At 43.6% G+C, this 20,440-nt stretch overlaps 1 protein-coding gene across 1 annotated transcript in view; it reads left to right on the forward strand.

Moving 5' to 3' along the window:
- The first annotated feature begins 1,286 nt into the window (after positions 1-1,286).
- The window catches only part of CBP (sarcoplasmic calcium-binding protein), a 154,816-nt gene continuing 135,662 nt past the window's right edge, over positions 1,287-20,440 (forward strand). Inside the window, exon 1 of the mRNA XM_067159567.2 lies at positions 1,287-1,406. Within this exon, the coding sequence (XP_067015668.1) occupies positions 1,287-1,406 (120 nt within the window). The remainder of the gene's footprint in view (positions 1,407-20,440) is intronic.

A 20,440-nucleotide genomic window follows, 5' to 3' on the forward strand; every position in this document is an offset into this window, starting at 1 on the left:
TCTAGTCCAATTGCACTCATTTTTGCGAGTAGTCTTCCATGATCTACCCTATCAAATGCCTTAGATAGGTCAATCGCAATACAGTCCATTTGGCCTCCTGAATCCAGGATATCTGCTATATCTTGCTGAAATCCTACAAGCTGAACTTCAGTCGAATAACCTTTCCTGAACCCAAACTGCCTTCTGTCAGACCAGTTATTAATTTCGCAAACATGTCTAATATAATCAGAAAGAATGCTTTCCCAAAGCTTACATACAATGCATGTCAAACTGACTGGCCTGTAATTTTCAGCTTTATGTCTATCACCCTTTCTTTTATACACAAAGGCTACTATAGCAACTCTCCATTCATTTGGTATAGCTCCTTCAACCAAACAATAATCAAATAAATATTTCAGATATGGTACTATATCCCAACCCATTGTCTTTAGTATATCCCCAGAAATCTTACCAATTCCAGCTTCTTTTCTAGTTTTCATCTTTTGTATATTACTGTAAATGTCATTGTTATCATAGGTAAATTTTAATACTTCTTTAGTGTTACTCACATCCCCTATCTGGACGTTATCCTTGTAACCAACAATCGTTACATACTGCTGACTGAGCTGTGTTGCAAGATAATGATTATTTGAAATGTAATCATGATAAAAAGCCTGGCTTTAATTTATCCACTCCAAGAGTACATTTGATAATTACATAAACATTGGCATTACGATGAAAATTGTGTCCGCACAATATTTTGTAAAATCCTTCAAAGTAATTCACCAACATGATGTTACCATATGGTTCATACAAAACATACCACTAAAGTATACTAAAAAGTTATCCCCCACACACACAAAAAGGGGAGGGGAATTTATCCCCCCAAACGCCACTTCTGTGTACGCCACTGGCTGATAGGGAGAGCGAAAGCCCTAACTGCAGATCAATGTTGAGTGAGTGATAAAGAAATTAGTTATTATCAGTGAATATGAGGGCCGGACGTTGAGGAAGTGTTGGATTTCGACTGCGCAATAGGAAGTAGCTTTAATTGACGTTGCTATAGAGGAGCCAGAATGGTCACCCCTGATTCTGCCCTTCCTTTCTCCCTTTGTTGAGGACCAGTTGGGAGAGACAACCCTTCGCTGGGCGCATGCGCAAGAGATTTTCTGGCCCCCACCACTCTCGCCCAGTAGGCCAAGAAGTTGACGAAGGACGGCGCTTAAACCGGTAAGCGTTCTTCCAGAGCAAAGACCTGACTGTGGATTCAGTGCGGAGTGTAGTGACTTGTTACATAAGTGGAGAACATGGCCTCTCTACTCCGTATGAGTATTAGAGCATCTGTAGGTGCACTCGAAAGGAGTTTTGTATCTTCAGCGGCGACTGGAATACTGCCTGGACTTCAAAAGGACAGTGGCACTTTGAAAGTAAGTTTGTAAACAAACATGTCTCTCTGTTTTCTTTTTGTAGTTGCCTTGGTTGAGCAGATTTTTTAAAAATGGAAAAGAGTAAAGTTTGCTGCCTGTATAGAATATTTCAAGCATTTATCCTAACATAGATTATAATTTATTCATCGTGGCAAAGTTAGGGACAGCTGTCCCTGTTTGAACCAGTACGGGCTCGCGGATGAGGAGAGATTACATTATACGGGATGTTTTTACGGCGGGATGCTCTTCCCGCTGCCAACCTCAGTTCAGATAATGAAGATGAAATGAATTATGGCGAATGAAATTGTGGAAGAAATTGGTTGTGGCCTATGAATAGAAATTGCCCCGACAAATGCCTGGAAGTAAAAATGAGCAGCCCTGAAGATGATTTACCGTGGTTTCTCATTTTCACACCAGGCAAGTGCTGGAGCGTACCTTAGTTAAGGCCACGGCTGCTTCCTTCCCACTCCTAGCTCTTTCATGTCCCATCGTCGCCATAAGACTTGTCTGTGTCGGTGCGACGTAAAGCAACGTGTAAACAAAAATGGGAAACCATTTATTATCAGGGGCATAGCCAAGGGGGCGGGGTATTGGGGTTAGGATCTCCCCATGAAAATTTTACAAAAAGAGAATAAACAGGAACTGAAAATAAACAATAAACTAAATACATATTCAAACATAATTGTAGAACCAACAGATGTATTGAATCTGTTCTTAAGAAGCCTCAAAAGTTGGATTTTTAAATTGTAAATTAAACATATCATTCGCTGTACACTTGTTGACCTTGGTCGTATTGTTCTTGTTCTGAATTTTAATATAAGATTTTGTTATGTACCGCCACTGCAATCTGAATATCAACATAATTAACTTGTAAATGTCCTTATAATGACAAATCTTGCATGCGCGCACCACACACCAACACCCCTACATCGAGCGATCCTGGCTACGCTACTGATTATTATTATTATTATTATTATTATTATTATTATTATTATTATTATTATTATTATTTGCTTTACGTCGCACCGACACAGATAGGTTTTATGGCGACGATGGGCTAGAAATGGGAAGGAACCACCCGTGGCCTTAATTAAAGGTAATAATGATTTCGTGTGGCTATTTCTACCCGGGTAAGACAGACCCTCCGATGAGGGTGGGCGGCATCTGCCATGTGGAGGTAACTGCGTGTTATTGTGGTGGAGGATAGTGTTATGTGTGGTGTATGAGTTGCAGAGATGTTGAGAACAGCACAAACACCCAGCCTCCGAGCCATTGGAATTAGCGAATGAAGGTTAAAATCCCCGAGTCGGTCTTAAGTAAGGTACATCCCCAGCAATTGCCTGGTGTGAAAATGGGAAACCTCTATCTTCCAGATGCAAGCTGATAGCTGCGTGATCCAAACTGCTTCGCCTCTTGCTCAGTGATTAAATTATATGGGACGTTTTTTGCCGCGGGATGCCCTTCTTGCCGCCAGCCTCAGTTGAGTAGCTAATGAAGATTAATGATGATGAAGTAGTTGAGGTGGTGGAAGGAAATGCCGGCCCCGTGCTGTAGGGGTAGCGTGCCTGCCTCTTACCTGGAGGCCCGAATTCGATTCCCGGCCAGGTCAAGGATTTTTACCTGGATCTGAGGGCTGGTTCGAGGTCCACTCAGCTTACGTGATTACATTTGAGGAACTAGCTGACGGTGAGATAGCGGCCCCGGTCTAGAAAGCGAAGAATAACGGCCGAGAGGATTCGTGCTGACCACACGACACCTCATACTCTGCAGCCCTCAACAGGGTCGACTTCTTCTCACTCCTTGCCCTTTCCTGTTCCATAAGATCTATCTGTGCCGGTGCGACGTAAAGCATATTGTATTTTTTTTTTCTTGAAATAAACTTTCCATTTATTAGATTGTTTTGAGTACCTACACATTACACGAATTAACCGTTTAACGTTAAAATCCACGACTCGGCTGAGAATCGAACGCGGAACCTCTTGGACCGAAGTCCAACATTCTAACCATTTAGCCATGGGGCCGGACGGATTTTTCTCTGCTGATTAGTGTTTCTTTTCTTCCTTCTGAGAGGAATTATAATTCGCATTTTTCCAAGTATTTTGGGCTATAATGTTCTAAATGATGATGTTGTTAATGATGATGATGATGATGCATGATGTTTAAAGGAGTCTGACATCTAGGTAATCGGCCCATGGGTACGAGACGAAACGAAATAATAATTCAAATTTAAAATTTGCACACCAACTAATGATGATGAAGAATTATTATCAATTTAAAATAATCTGTGAATCTAATTCACAATGCCGTATTTTCGTATAAAATTATTTAAATTAGCTTGCCTCTGTGGTGTAGTGGTTAGTGTGATTAACTGCTACCCCCCGGAGGCCCGAGCTCGAATCCCGGCTCTGCCACGGAATTTGAAAACTGGTAGGAGGACTAAAACGGGGTCCATTCAGCCCCGGGAGATCAACTGAGTAGAGAGGGGGTTCGATTCCCACCTCAGCCATCCTCGAAGTGGTTTTCCGTGCTTTCCCACTTCTCTTCCAGGAAAATGCCAGGATGGTACCTAACTTACGGCCACTGCTGTTTCCTTCCTCTTCCTTGTCTATCCCTTCCCGTCTTCCCATCCCCCACAAGACCCCCTGTTAGCACAGCAGGTGAGGCTGTCTGGGTGAGGTACTGGTCCTCCATCCCAGTTGTATCCCCGACCCAGATTCTCACGCTCCATAACACTGCCCCTGAGGTGATAGAATGAGATCTCCCACTGATTCTGTGGGGAAAACCAACCGTGCAGGGTAAATGGATTAAGAAAACAATAATAAAATATGTTAAAATTTCATAACATAAAGTGGGTCCATGATTTTCCATACGAAATGTACGAGATTTGCATAAGCCAGGCTGAGTGGCTCAAACGGTTACGGCGCTGGCCTTCTGACCCCAACTTGGCAGGTTCGATCCTGGCTCAGTCCGGTCGTATTTGAAGGTTCTCGAATACGTCAGCCCCGTGTCGGTACATATACCGACACTTAAAAGAACACCCAACGGACAAAATTCCGAGACCTCGGCGTTTCCGTAAACCGTAAAAGTAGTTAGTGGATCGTTAAAAACCATTAACTTGTCCGGCTCCATGACTAAATGGTTAGAATGCTGGTCTTTGGTCACAGGGGTCCCGGATTCGATTCCCGGCAGGGTCGGGAATTTTAACCATCATTGGTTAATTTCTCTGGTACGGGGGCTAGGTGTATGTGTCGTCTTCATCAGCATTTCATCCTCATTATGACGCGAGGTCGCCTAAGGGAGTCAAATCGAAAGACTTGCATCTGGCGAGCCGAACATGTCCTCGAACACTCCCGGCAATAAAAGCCATACGCCATTTCATTACCATTAACATTATTATTAAAAATCCGGTAGCATATCGTGTGAAGTATCGTTTGAGTCGTCTCAGCCGTTTCTATAGGCAGGGAACATGTTAAGTCTCTGCTAAGACCCCATTTCGAGTATGGTTCCAGTGTAGGGGACCCTCACCGGGAACACTTGATTCGAGAACTGAAAGAAAAAAACCACACAAAAAAAAAATAACGAAAAGCAGAACGCTTTGTCCCGGGTGATTTACGACAAAAGAATAGCGTTTTGCGAACTTTCGACTGGAAAGAGTTGAGAGTAATAAGAAGACGAGCTGCTGGATGAAACGGTACGTTTCGAGCAGTGAGTGGAGAGATGGTGTGGAATGACATTTGTAGACCAGTGAGGTTGAGTTGTGTTTTTAAATATCTCAATATGAAAATAGAGTTTGAATTCAAGAGGACAAATTGGAACAAATATTCGTCTATAGGAAGAGGAGCTAGGGATTAGAATAATTTACCAAAGGAGATGTTCGATAAATTTCCAAATTCTTTTGAATTATTTAAGAAAATAGTAAATAAACAACTTTTAAAACAATTTACGTAACGCCGCACCGAGACGGACAGGTCTTACGGCGACGACGGGACAGGAGGGGGAAGGTAGTGGTATAGTGGTGGTTATTATGTTTTAAGAGGAAGTACAACTAGCCAACCATCCTCTATATAACACTAATAACAGAGAAAAAATGGAAGGGATCCGACACTTCGAAAAATGACGGTATCGGCCAAAGGAAGACAAGGTCTATGAAAGGCGTGAAAATGAGAGCCTCCCTAGGACTCGAGTGCTCTAATACCGTCGGGGTCCGAAAAGAACAAGAGTCCACCAAGGGAGGTCGGATAGGATAGATGAAAGTGAAGAGCCTTGCAAAAGTAAGTGGAAGTAATACCAGGACTCAGCTAAGGGTTCCATGGTCGCCAACCCACCCTCCCAAGTTGAGAACACCTGGGGCCCTTTTAGTCGCCTCTTACGACAGGCAGGGGATACCGTGGGTGTTATTCTACCGCCTCCGCCCACAGGGGGTAGGAGTGGGAAGGAATCAGGGAATCGACACCGACCTTAATTAAGGTTCTGGCCCATCGTTTCCCTGGTGTGAAAATGAAAACCGACGGGAAACCATGTTCAGAGTTGCCGACAGTGGGGGTCGAACCCATTATCTCCCAAATGCAAGCTGATAGTTACGTAACTCAAACTACATTTATGTCTACTTTGACTATGGACACACTGAAGCGATTTCGTTCGTCGGTCCATAAATAAAACATGTTCAATAATCCTGCTGAACAGTTTATTTTACTTGAGGTGAGCTGGTTGATGCACATTTTTTCTTGGAAATATTTGACTCAATTTTCATCACTTACAAGCGTATTTTCCTGAAACACGTAGTAGATACTTTAGATTGATGCTTTCACTGCCCGGAATTGTAGACATAATAGACGCTTTTGGGCTTTTGCCATGTAAAGAAAACAAGGTGAAACTCTTTATGGTGATCATGTATCACCTCATTATAAGAAGCTGTCGTGGCTTCGAATGCACTAGCACCGTGAACTTCACATGTTATAATTCCTGCACAAAATACTTTCCACTAATACTCCCAACTTTCTTCACATTGTTCTTACCTTACATCCTATCATGACCACAATACGACATCTGGCTCCTCTCTTGATGATGATGATTATGCTTGGTGTTTAAATGGCCCTATCATCTAGGTCATCGGCCCCTAATGGTACGAAATGAGACGAAATGTAATTACAAATTAAAAGTCCAAAATCCTCCACTGACTGGAATTCAAAACGTGAGGATGAAGAATGAATGGATGGATATGTATTTAAAACAATCTGTGGATCTGACCCGCAATACCTCACAGAAACTGACGTAAAACAGTAGTATTACTGACGAAGGGACTGCTTTTATAGCACAATACTGAATCGATGAGGCTTGTAGTCGAAAGGGGTCCAAAATCCAAGCCATCGGCCCCTCATAATGGTACTTATCGCTAGGAAAGTAGAACCATGGTATTTGTCGTGGTGCGGTAGTAATCAAAAGTAGCGTAGGCTCGAGGTATTCCACACAGTATGGTGCTACTCACAGGTAATGAAATTCGCACATGTAATACAGACCTATGGTGTTTCGCACATTGCGGCGCTATTTACAGGCAACGCAAACCTATGGTGTTTTATAAAAAGTGTACTAACCACAGGGACTCGCGCTATCCCGTGGTGTTCCTCATATAGTGGGAGGTACTGTACAAGCCGGCAATGTACTCTTTTGCTACTAATCACAAACCTATTTGGTATCTAACATAGTGGTACTAAGCGCAAGTAAAAGCGACCCATGGTGTTCCCCGCGTGGTGGTACTAATCACAAGTAGTTTCATGGTTCTAATACAATCCCTTGGTCGCCCCTTTTAGTCGCCTCTTACGACAAGCAGGGGATACCGTGGATGTATTCTTCGTCTGCGTCCTCCACCCACAGGGAGTTGTGTGTTTGGTCCGCGAGAGGTATTTTATTTCCCCCAAGTCCTCGGGCAAGCCGGTTAGGACCCCCCTATCCGCCACCTGGACGCGCCACGTGGGAGTATCACCTCTCCCCCTTCTATGCCAGCATAGTAGGTTCGTGGGGCTCCTCTCTTTCCATACCTATAAACCGCACTGCTGTTTACAACCGGTCCTTCATAATCTCTGTGTCCAGGTCATGAAATTTGCTACCTGCGAACGTTAGAGACTATCCCTCTCATCGCAAGTTTAAAGTGGCTTGGCGAGAGCATTTGCTGAGAAGATCCCTCTGACTTGCTGGGTAATTGTTGAGAGAATGAAGGAACGAACTAGATTAATGAATGGATTACTGTAGTTACGTCATGTATGTGTACTTTACTTTGTGTATTTTAACATTAAGGATTATGTTAGTATTATTGTTATTGCTTTTTGTGGTTAAGTGTAAGAGAGGACCTTGAGCCCTAACTTCGCCACCAATAAAGGCATTATCTATCTATATAGCCTATCTGCGTTTCGCAGAGAACTTGCTCTGGCGTCTTCAGAAGAAAATCTTGACTCTTCGTGAGGAAGACTTTGACACGCCAAAAGCTCAAAAGCTTGTATCATGTCTATGTAGTAGATATATTTACTTGGTGTCTCCGCCAGTTTGAAGTCTAAAATTGCCTGTAGTTTGTCTTTGCAAAAACAAGTTTTCGTTGTAGCAGTAAATTTCCCTTGGCTGGAAGCTGTTCAGGAAGGTCGTGGGTAAAGATTCAGTGTGTCAAGGCTAACAATGTTCCTGATGTTTGGATAGTCAGAAGTCGGTGCCTCCCACCGGCCTTAATCAGAATAGTAGTAATTAGAGGCGGAAAACTATCGATAGCGACCACTATAGTCATACATCGATAGTCAGTTGCCTATTATCGATAGTCAACGATAGTTTTTTTGCCTCATTGTCTTATATTTCGCGCTAACAGAAAAGGTACAGCTATTTTGCAGTTAACTGGTGAGGACTAAGGAGCGTGTTCCAATTCAAAGGTGTGCATTTAAGTATCTCTGCTTACTTGCGACTTCAGTGCCGGCAGAAAGACTATTTAGCATTTTGGAAGGTGGGATTCTCCATTCAACCTAACCTTAGTTGAGTTGATGCCAATACGGGACAAACAATGAGATCTGCATGTTGTCAGAGACTGTATGTAGGCGAGAGAAGGTAAGGCACATTTTAGGTCAAAGACTTCATGAAAGCACCTGAAAACTCTCCTGCCATCTGTTGAAAATGCTGTAAAACATTTTTCCAAAGATACTACAATACCCGAGAAAATGTCGGGCGATTGCAAAATGAACACTGCAGCTGAACGAGAATATCTCGGACGTGCCACTGAAGAGATTTATGACTGATTCCGATTTGAATTTAAGAAATTACATAACATGAAGTCCGCGTCTGTGGTGTAGTGGTTAGCGTGATTAGCTGCCACCCCCGGAGGCCCGGGTTCGATTCCCGGCTCTGCCACGAAATTTGAAAAGTGGTACGAGGGCTGGAACGGGGTCCACTCAGCCTCGGGAGGTCAACTGAGTAGAGGTGGGTTCGATTCCCACCTCAGCCATCCTGGAAGTGGTTTTCCGTGGTTTCCCACTTCTCCTCCACGCGAATGCCGGGATGGTACCTGTTGTAACCAAGGTTGAAGTTTACAAAACACAACTTTTATTGCTTCACTTTATGATATTTACACAAATAACTGAAATTTATTTTGAAGCAAAAGGGAATATTGAATCTTGAGAAAAGTCTGTCTTTATACAATATGTACAGGTTTACAGTCTTTATATACACTTCTATCTTGAAAAGATAGTCTTTGTGAATTGACACGTTGATAGTCGAAAACTATCTGGCACACGAACATAAATGTCTTTGAGAGTCCTTGTTTGTTGAAGTGCCTGAATTCCTAAAAAGCAAGTTCAATTGATTGAAGAAATTCCACCTAGCGAAACTAAGGGAGCTTGCATAAATTAGGGAATGAAAATGGCTTGTAAAAGAATTACGGAACATAGGCAGCGGAAACAGGTAAGGGAGCGGTGACCAGAGGTGAAACCTCGTACTGCCAGAAATTCAGTCCACCTGGTCGAAGCACATTTTCAAGAGGAGTAGCCTCCGTGCTCGACGTAGGGTGTATTCTGGAGCTGGACACCGGGGCGAGTGGGCAAGTGAGCAGACAGGGAGCTCCTATTTATAGTACACTCGATGGTCAGGCACGCGCACTGAGGCCTGCGCGTCGAAGCTAGCAGAATGATACACAGGCGCGCGTGCAGCTGGCTGACGGAGCGAGAAAGGGAGCGCCGGACATACAACACCCTCCCCTCCTAAATACGCCGGTACGGCGTGAAACGGCGGCGGCGCTGGCGGCGACTGCGATGCTGGGGCGGAGCTGCTGATTTCTCTGTTGTATTGTCCGGAGCGGGAACTGGGCGGAGTGGCGCTGTCTCGTCCTGAAAGGAACCCATTGTTATTAAATGATCTAAAGCTCGTTCAGCAATAGATTTATCAGGTTTAGCAATATCATCAATAGCAGGACAGGGGCGGTAGCGCAGACGTATCTGATCTTGATGGCGGCAGATACGTTTCTCCGTAGTCTGTATCTCGTATAGACGATGACCCAAAGATCTGCAGATGACTCCAGGTATCCATAGTGGGTTGGATTTGAATGTCCTGGTGTAGACCTTGTCGTTGAGGGAGAACTTCGTTGGTGATGTCTTATGCTGGGCCGGAAGAGGCTGTAACAGAGAAAGTAAAGTTCTGTGAGGTCGTCCATGGAGCTTCTGTGCAGGAGTGATATTATCAGCGCCGGGTAGAGTTCTGTAGTTGTTTAAGAGTTGGAGCAAGGCTTGGTCTTTAGTTAAGCCTGAAGAGACAGCTTTCTTCATACTTCTTTTAAATGTTTGTACGAAGCGTTCAGCTTCACCATTAGATTGAGGGTGAAAAGGTGGTGCTAGGATATGACGAATGCCATTATGTGTACAAAAGTTCTGAAAAGCAGTAGCTGTAAATTGAGGTCCGTTGTCCGAAATGAGTACTTGCGGTAAACCTTCTGTAGTAAAGATTTTCTGGAGAGCACGAATGGTAGCTTCGGTTGTAGTAGTCGAATGCATATCCACGACATATGGAAAGTTTGACAGTGAATCGATGACTATTAACCACATGGAATTAAGGAAAGGACCTGCGAAATCGATGTGAACTCGTTCCCATGGAGTAGTAGCAGGAGGCCATGAAGCAAGATCAGAAGACGGGGCGTTCTGATTCGTTTGACATTGCTCACAATGATGTATTAGCTTTTCAATGGCGGCATCAATACCGGGCCAGTAGCAGTGTTGACGGGCGAGTTGCTTTGTTCTGGAGATACCCCAATGGCTTTGGTGTAATAATTCGAGAACTTGTTTCTGGAGGCTAAGTGGGATAACTACTCGGAAGATGGTGCCTGCTTCTAGTAATATAACTCCGGCACGAGTCGTGAGACGATGCTGCATACGATGATAAGGTGCCAGGGGGGCAGGAAGTGTGCTCTGAAGAGGCCAACCGTTGCGGATGTAAGTACGTACAGTAGCAAGTGTACTGTCCTTATCCGTAGCTTTAGCTATGCAGGTAGCATCAATAGGAAAACTGGATACAGTATCTTCAAGTTCTATGTCCAACTGAAGACATTCAGCTTCTTGAGAATCGAAGGCAGTATCAGGACCAACGGGTAAGCGGGAGAGGGCATCAGCATTACAATGCTGGGATGTGGCTCGATATACAATCTGATAGGAATAATCAGAAAGGAACATGGACCATCTTTGAAGCTTTCTGAGGGAATTCTCTGGGATCTTATTACCAGGATGGAATAAGTGTACGAGAGGCTTATGATCGGTAATGATCAGGAAATGGTTGCCATAGAGATATTCATTGAAACGGCGAATACCAAAGATGATGGCTAAAGCTTCTTTCTCTATCTGTGAGTATCGACGTTGATGGTCATTAAGTGTTTTCGAAGCGAAGGCGATGGGGCGTTCTTGTCCATGACGATCCTTCTGGGAGAGAACGGCACCGACACCGTAGTCTGAAGCGTCAGTAGCTAGCGTGATGATCTTGTCGGGCTGAAAATGAGTGAGTTGTATAGCTTGAATTAAGGCGTTGTTGATTGTTTTCCATGCCTGTTGGCATTGCGGAGTCCACTGAAACTTAACACCTTTTTTACGTAGAGCGTTTAATGGAGCTGCCACTGTAGCGAAGCGTGGAATGAACTTATTATAATAGTTCGCTTTGCCTATGAAGGACTGAAGCTGCTTGAGGTTCTGAGGTGCTGGCATGTTTACTATCGCTGAGACATTCTGTGTACTAGGACGAATTCCATTCTTATCAAGTATATGTCCTAGGTAGTGAACTTGAGGCTGAAAGAAGGTACAGTTAGCGAGATTCGCTCGTAAGCCATTGTCTTTCAATTTCTGGAGAAGAAGGCGGAGATTGGTTAGATGTTCCTGATGATCTTTTCCAGTAACAATAATATCATCCAGGTAGTTAGCACAACCGGGAATGGAGGCGGTGAGTTGAGCCAAATAGCGCTGAAAAATAGCCGCTGAGGATGAAACACCGAATGGGAGCCGCTGGAGCTGGAGCAGTCCGAGAGGAGTGTTGAGTGTGAGAAATTTCTTAGATTCTTCGTCTAAAAGTAGCTGGAGATATGCTTCTTTAAGATCAACTCGAGAGAAGAATTGTCCACCAGAGAGACGACGGAATAAGTCTTCTGGACGTGGAATAGGAAAGATATCTGTGTCGAGTTGTGCGTTGACTGTAGATCGAAAATCGCCACAAAGTCGAATATTACCATCAGGTTTCTTGATTACCACGAGTGGAGTAGCCCATTGACTAGAAGTAACTGGTACAACAATTCCAGTTTGTATCCATCTTTCTAATTCTTTCGTGACCTGGTCTTGAAGTGCTAGTGGTACTGGACGTGCCTTGAGGAAGCGAGGCTTAGCTCCGGATTTCAGCTGTATGTGAGCTGTATAGTCTTTGGCTGTTCCGAGCTGAGAGTCGAAGACTTCAGGAAACTGCGCTAGGAGAGCGGTAACGTGAGAAGTAGGATGCAATGTAGAGACGACGTTAATGTTGTCATGTATCTGGAAACCAAATAAGTTAAATAGATCCATGCCCATAATGTTTGATGCAGTGTAGTTGTTAACTACGAGAAGAGGAATGGCCTTCTGAATTCCTTTATAACTAGCCTGAAGCCTGATTTGACCTTTGATGTCAATTTTCTTCTTGTTAAATGTCACGAGCTGGATGTCAGCTGGTGAGCATGAAGGTGAACCTAAGTCGTGGTAGGTAGTCAGGTTAATAATAGAGACAGGTGATCCAGTGTCTAATTGAAAATCGACAGATCGATCAGAGAATGAGAGAGGAATGATGATTTTGTGAGAATCCTTTGTGGGAAGAATAAGATTGATCTGATCAACTTCCATGTCTTGGCGGGGCTGTATATGCTTCCGGCGTGCTGCAGTAGTCTTAGCAGGGCGGAGCGAACTTTGACAGACAGTCTGAATGTGTCCAAGTTTATTACATCTTTCACAAGTAGCTTTGAAAAAACGACAGTCACGACGTTCATGATGCTTGAAACAACCTCGGCAGGAAGGCAGGAGTTTCGAGGTGCTTTTAGAATTGGGCTTCCGTGTAGCATTACGAGAGGGAACCTGGCGAGAATGCTTGGTGGAGAGCGCCTTATCCGTACGGTTCACTGTAGCAGAGGACTTGCGGGCCTGAGGCGAGACTTGTGCAACTTCGTGTGGAGAAGCTATGGCTGCGGCAGTCTTGGTAGTAAGCTCATAAACCGTAGCAATACGCTGGACGTCTTCTAAAGAAGGATTACTCTGCTTGACAGCGTCAAAACGTATTTTGTCTTCAGGAGTATGTAAAATTATCATGTCCCGAATAAGAGAATCAGTGTAGGATGAACCACAACCGTCCTTGGAGCAGATGAACTGGCAGGGTTTAGCTAGACCACGCAATTCAGTTATCCATTCAGTATGTGTCTGATGGGGTTGCTTTCTGCACTGAAAAAATTTATAGCGAGCAGCCACTATGTGAGGAGCTTTGGCATAGTGTTCCGTGAGACGGGCCAAGAGCTGCGTGAAGGGTACCTCAGATAAGTGTTCTTCCGGACTTAATTTACGTAGTAATTCACACGTAGCATTGCCAACCGAACTAAGAAATAGTGCACGGCGGCGTTGATCATCTGTGACAGAATGGCAGATGAAATGCTGTTGTAAACGGGCTAAATAAACTGACCATTCTTCCTTAGCCGGATCAAAAGCAGAGAACGGAGGAATAGCTGATGGCTGTGTAGAGACAGAAATAGCTTGAAGAGCCTGAAGTAATGCGGCCTGTTGTTGTTGCATAAACTGTTGTTGTTGCTGCTGTAAGGCTTGGAAGATCGTAGCGAGTTGTTCCGCAGTAGCCATTGCGAGATGCGTGCAAGAAAGAGTAAGGTAAGCTGTGTGTCAGAACTGGTTGGAGTGTCGTTGTTGTTTAGCACGTCGCCGTAGAGTTGACAACTGGGCCTGTTGAATTGTAGTGTCGTGTTTACCTCGTTGCTATAGAGTTGGCAACTGGGGTCGAAGAAGTATAGGTTGTTGCGTTTTTACCTCGTCGCCATAGAGTTGTGTTGTAACCAAGGTTGAAGTTTACAAAACACAACTTTTATTGCTTCACTTTATGATATTTACACAAATAACTGAAATTTATTTTGAAGCAAAAGGGAATATTGAATCTTGAGAAAAGTCTGTCTTTATACAATATGTACAGGTTTACAGTCTTTATATACACTTCTATCTTGAAAAGATAGTCTTTGTGAATTGACACGTTGATAGTCGAAAACTATCTGGCACACGAACATAAATGTCTTTGAGAGTCCTTGTTTGTTGAAGTGCCTGAATTCCTAAAAAGCAAGTTCAATTGATTGAAGAAATTCCACCTAGCGAAACTAAGGGAGCTTGCATAAATTAGGGAATGAAAATGGCTTGTAAAAGAATTACGGAACATAGGCAGCGGAAACAGGTAAGGGAGCGGTGACCAGAGGTGAAACCTCGTACTGCCAGAAATTCAGTCCACCTGGTCGAAGCACATTTTCAAGAGGAGTAGCCTCCGTGCTCGACGTAGGGTGTATTCTGGAGCTGGACACCGGGGCGAGTGGGCAAGTGAGCAGACAGGGAGCTCCTATTTATAGTACACTCGATGGTCAGGCACGCGCACTGAGGGCTGCGCGTCGAAGCTAGCAGAATGATACACAGGCGCGCGTGCAGCTGGCTGACGGAGCGAGAAAGGGAGCGCCGGACATACAACAGTACCTAACTTAAGGCCACGGCCGCTTCCTTCCCTCTTCCTTGCCTATCCCTTCCAATCTTCCCATCCCTCCACAAGGCCCCTGTTCAGCATAGCAGGTGAGGCCGCCTGGGCGAGGTACTGGTCATACTCCCCAGTTGTATCCCCCGACCAAGAGTCTGAAGCTCCAGGACACTGCCCTTGCGGCGCTAGAGTTGGGGTCCCTCGCTAAGTCCGAGGGAAAAACCGAACCTGGAGGGTAAACAGATGATGATGATGATGATGATGATGATGACATAACATGAAATAGTTGTGCTTTCTACTGATTTTTTTTTTGTGGATTGTGTTCAATAAATGTTATATTCTCGGGCATAATGATATGATTCGTACCACTTTTTGAAAAACATCGATTACTATCGATAGTAGAACTCATAATATCGGAAAACATCGATGGCGATTACTATCGATAGTTTGCCGCCTCTAGCAGTAATATTTCCGGCCCTGCGGGTAGGTAAAATGCCGGTCAGTTGACAATTCTAATGCCACCAGGGTCGATTGAAGAAATTTTGGGGCATATTTTGGATGTTCAGATTATTACATAATTTCCCACCATTAAAATAGTTTCGAAAACTACATCTTTTCCTTTCTAAGTATACAGGGTGTATCCGTGAATATTTTACAAACTTTCAGGGATGACGGAGAACGGCAAATTGATCAATTTGAGATAAGGAAGCGTAAGTCCGCAAACGTTCGAGTGAAAGTTATTTCGTTCCGCAGTAGTTCTTTAACGTGCCGGAAGCCAACGACATGGGCTGTGTATGAGACACCTGTCGAGACTGAAGAGGATCTCTCGGCAAGAATTCTCGCTGCCTGCGACAACACCGGGGTACGACAGAACTTTGTGCGACGATGCCACGCCTGCATTGACGCAGGGGGACGCCATTTCGAACATTTGTTGTAAATGGAACAGCTTGTGAAACTCGTGCAGGTGAACGGACTTAAATGAGTAGAATTTTTTGCTTAATGTTTGATTCGATCGTTTCCGGAATATGATTCCTTATATCAAATGGATCCATTTGCCGTCCTCCATCATCTCTGAATGTTTATAACTTCATCACGGATACATTCTGTATAAGCCAATTAGGCTTTACCTTTTCATAATTTGGGCGCCAGTGAAAGCATTGATATACACTAAAACAACGTCTGGTTTCTTTGACTGTTGGAAATATCACGTTCTTAACACATATCTGTAGGGTCTTCTTCTTCTTTTTTCTCCTCCTCAAACCTAAAATTTGTGGGTAACATTCATGTAATCCAAGCATTTCCGTTCTTTGGCCAACAGTTGCTTGCCTTTGACGTTGTCTATAAATTGTACTCTAGATCTTCCCTCCAATTTTTCCTTCAAACAGGGTGGTACACAAGTCATAATGACGAAGCAAGTGGCAAACGAAGCTATTTTGTTCAAGGTTTCAACCAAGGTACGAGTCTCATTTGCTCTTTTGAGAACGTTCCGTTTTGTGACTATCAGTCGACGCCAGTACCACATCTCAAAGGCCTTGAGATTCTGCACTTCCGCTTTTCGCAGGTTGCATGTTTCTGACCCATCGCTTACAACAGTCCATACAAAACTTTTCCTCAAGTGTTTTCTTATTTCCATGCCAATAGTCTTAGATGTTAATAGATACTTCTTTCTTGAGAAAGCTCCCTTCGCCTGTGGAATCTGGGTGTTTACATTTTCCATCAGATGTTAGTCCGAATCGTTGGCTGAACGGTCAGCGTACTGGCCTTTGGTCACAGGGTTCCGGGTTCGATTCCCGGCGGGGTCGGGGATTTTAACCTTAATTGGTTAATTCCAATGGCACGGGGGCTGGGTGTATGTGTTGTCTTCATCATCATTATTTCATCATCACGACGCGCAGGTCGCCTACGGGTGTCAAATAGAAAGACCTGCACCTGGCGAGCCGAACCCGTCCTGGGATATCCCGGCACTAAAAGCCATACGACATTTCATCAGATGTTAGACTTCCTAGATATTTAAATTCCTTTTTTTTTAATGCTATTTGTTGGGGGCGTCGACCTATAGAGATCTTTTACCTCTACTTGCACCATGTGATATGAACCTGCGTGTAATTGGAATGGAGGAAGTGTAGAGTGTTGATTGTGAGGAAAGGAACGGAGGAAAAGAACACCCAGTTTCCAGACCAGGGATATTAATCATTTATAATTAAAAAACCCTGACCCAGCCGGGAATCGAACCCGGGGCCGCCGGGTGAAAGGCGGACGCGTTGCCCCCTACACCGCGGGCCGGGACGTGAATTCCTTTACTTGATCTAATTTTTCTCCATCCATCAGCACATTGGCATTTTGTAAATTATCCCTTGTATATATAATTATCTTGGGTCTCCTTTTTTGTTTATTCTCATGCTGCACCTCTCTTATAGCAGTTCGTTCATGTTATTTACTGCCTTTTCCATATCAGTGCTCTATCATCTGCAAATTGTATGGTACTCTACAGTTTGCCATTAACATGGAGGCCGTGATTGTTGGTAGCTAAAAAATTCCTTTATGGCTTCTTCTGTATATGTTAAGAGGAGTCGTAATGCTGTATCTCGTCAATGTTAAAATAGCTGAATAACTGAACCTTTTTCTCGGTAGCCATTGAATGTAGAAAGATGATTTTTTTTTAATATGATGTCAACTCATGTCCTTTGCATACACTGATCTACAATAGTTTTAAAATATGTGCTACGGAAAATAATATTACCCAATTTTAATTTTTTTCTGGAGATATTTTATTATAAAAGACAAACTATTCAAGAAATGTCCACCAAAGTAGATCCATAATACCACAACAGTATCACAAGCATTTGGTAAACATTTCATGGAAATGCACCCGGTAGTTTCTGAGAAAAAGGAACATTTGTTTCGGAAAAAAGTTATTTAGAGTAAATTGCATTTAAATTAAAAGTTTCGGTAATGCTCACCTACTGCAGAATAGAAGCTTTAAATTCCTCCCTCAAAACAACACTGCATCTTGCGATTGCAGCTCAAGCAGGGTGACCAACTAATAAAATATTTCTCTTCAAAACACGCCAAAGCGCAGCCTTCTAGAGTGAATAGTCCCTGAGATATGTGTAAATCACTGTTGCATTGCACAAAACGTGTCTTGAAATGGAAGTGCACCCATGTATTAAAGAAATTATTTAAAATAGTAAATATTCGAATATTTTAATGAAACAAATGCCACATTAAACTGAATGATCACACGTTATTAAAAATAATGTAAAACATTGAAAATGTCAAAATTTGCCGATTTGGACCTTTACGACTTTCCGTCTTACGCCCTTTCCATTTTTAACTTCCACTCTTTGTTTGCCTATCAGTGCTCTCTGGTTCTTGTAAATGAGGTAGACTATTCTTCTGAAGGCCTTCCTTAACGAACTTTATTCTAACATTTTTGTCTATAACTTCTGGCCAATTTCCTGGATCGCTTGAATGGAAGGTCTTGTACTTCTGATGGTCTTTCCTCCTTTCCGTAAAGTTGAATATTAGCTTAAGTACAATTTCCTTTACACAACGCGGAAAATTAAGTTTAGTCTGCTACAATTTTTTAGCTTCAGAAACATTCACATTCAAGTTCAATACCAGAACAGACGGAATTTCCCCACACTCCGTTGTTGGGGTCTTATTACTCTACAGTCGTTCGCTGTATTCTATCACACTCCACAGACACCAAAGCCACATTATCATCTAGCTTTCTCTTTACAGATTTAACGCACTTTTGTTTTACAACTGGCTTTACGTCGCATCGACACAGATAAGTCTTATGGCGACGATAGGATAGGAAAGGCCTAGGGGTGGGAAGGAAGCGACCGTGGCCGTAATTAAGGTACAGCCCCCAGCATTTTCCTGGTGTTAAAATGGGAAACCACGGAAAACCATCTTCAGGGCTACCGACAGTGGGGTTCGAACCCACTATTTCCCGGATTAACACACATTTCTGCCGTGATATTTCTTTCTTCGGCTACTTGCGCTTTCTGTTTTGAGAACCTCATAAGAATTTTACTTCATGTTCTTAAAGAGTTGTTTCCAGTTTAGTTTATCGAGGGCTTTCTCTATTTTTTTTCTATTTGTTTTACGTCACACCGACACAGACAGGTCTTTTGGCGACGACGGGATTGGATAGGCCTAGGAATGGGAAGGAAGCGACCGCAGCCTTAATTAAGGTACAGCCCCAACATTTGCCTGGTGTGAAAATGGGAAACCACGGAAAACTATAATCAGGGCTGCCGTCAGTGGGGTTTGAACCCACTATCTCCCAGATGCAAGCCTATAGCCGTGCGTCCCTAACCGCACGGCCAACTTGCCCAGTCAAACTGAAATTAGCGATACAACATGTTGTTACCTAGCAACCGTTGATGGATAGCCATGACTGAGACACATATAAAACATACAGCAGGCTATTTATGATCATGTGATCTTCGCAAATGGAAATTTGACACAATTTTTGTCTCTTTGCTGTTGACTCGATCGTCCATTAAATTAAGATGTGGCATTTTTACGAAATATTCACTAAGTTCAAAGCTACTTCACATGTTTTATTATTATCTTTCTAACTATATATGCTTGTTATACGTACATCTTCACATTCCTCCCACTATTTCTAGTTCAGATTTTATCTGTACAGTCCCGGACACCCCTGTCATTGTGTGATAAGCATTAAATTCTTACTCATGCCACGGATGCTTGTATGTCGCAGCACAGAAGAAGAAAAGAAAAAGAAAAAAAACAGACTATCTCTTCCCTCCTTCGTGAGCAGTCAACATATTACAGCTGCAGTGAGACTTACTAGACTTAACGTTACTGTACTCACACTCTTGCAGTTTGATCCACTATGACCCAAACTCTCGAGAAAGAAAAATAATCGGTGTGGACATGTTAGGGGAGAACTGGTAGTTCATCAAGCAATCATAATAATGTTATTCGTTTTACGACCTACTAACTACTTTTACGGTTTTCGGAGACGCCGAGGTGCCGGAATTTAGTCCCACAGGAGTTCTTTTACGTGCCAGTAAATATACCGACACGAGGCTGTCGTATAATCAATCAGCCAATAACAATTCCCTAACTGTTTCTTTCCTAGTCTGTTCTTAAATTATTTCAGAGAAGTTGGAAATGTATCAAACATCTCCCTTGATAAAGAGCCTCCGTGGCTCAGGCGGCAGTGCCCCGGCCTCTCATCGCTGGCTTCTGTGGTTCAAATGCCGGTCACTCCATGAGATGTAGTGGTGGTAAAAACGAAATGCCGTATGGCTTTTAGTGCCGGGATATCCCAGGACGGGTTCGGCTCGCCAGGTGCAGGTTTTTCTATTTGACTCCCGTAGGCGACCTGCGCGTCGGTATGAGGATGAAATGATGATGAAGACAACATATACACTCAGCCCCCGTGCCATTGGACTTAACCAATTAAGGTTAAAATCCTTGACCCGGCCGGGAATCGAACCCGGGACCCTCTGAACCGAAGGCCAGTACGCTGACCGTTCAGCCAACAAGGCGGACGTAGTGGCGGTGATTATTGTTTAAAGAGGAAGTGCGACTTGGTAACCATCCTCTGTATAACACTAATCAGAAGGGGAAAAATGGAACGGATCCGACACTTCGAAAAATGAAGACATCGATCAAAGAAAGACAAGGGCCACGAAGGCGTGAAGACGAAAGACTCCCTAGCAAAGCAAAGTCATCTCCGTACAGGCCATGAATGCCCTTGGAGGGGTGGAAGGTAAAGGCTTCTACTATCCGTAACCTCGGCACTTGATGTGGTA

Source organism: Anabrus simplex, chromosome X (genome assembly GCF_040414725.1).
Source record: "Anabrus simplex isolate iqAnaSimp1 chromosome X, ASM4041472v1, whole genome shotgun sequence".
Classification (NCBI taxonomy): Eukaryota; Metazoa; Arthropoda; class Insecta; order Orthoptera; family Tettigoniidae; genus Anabrus; species Anabrus simplex.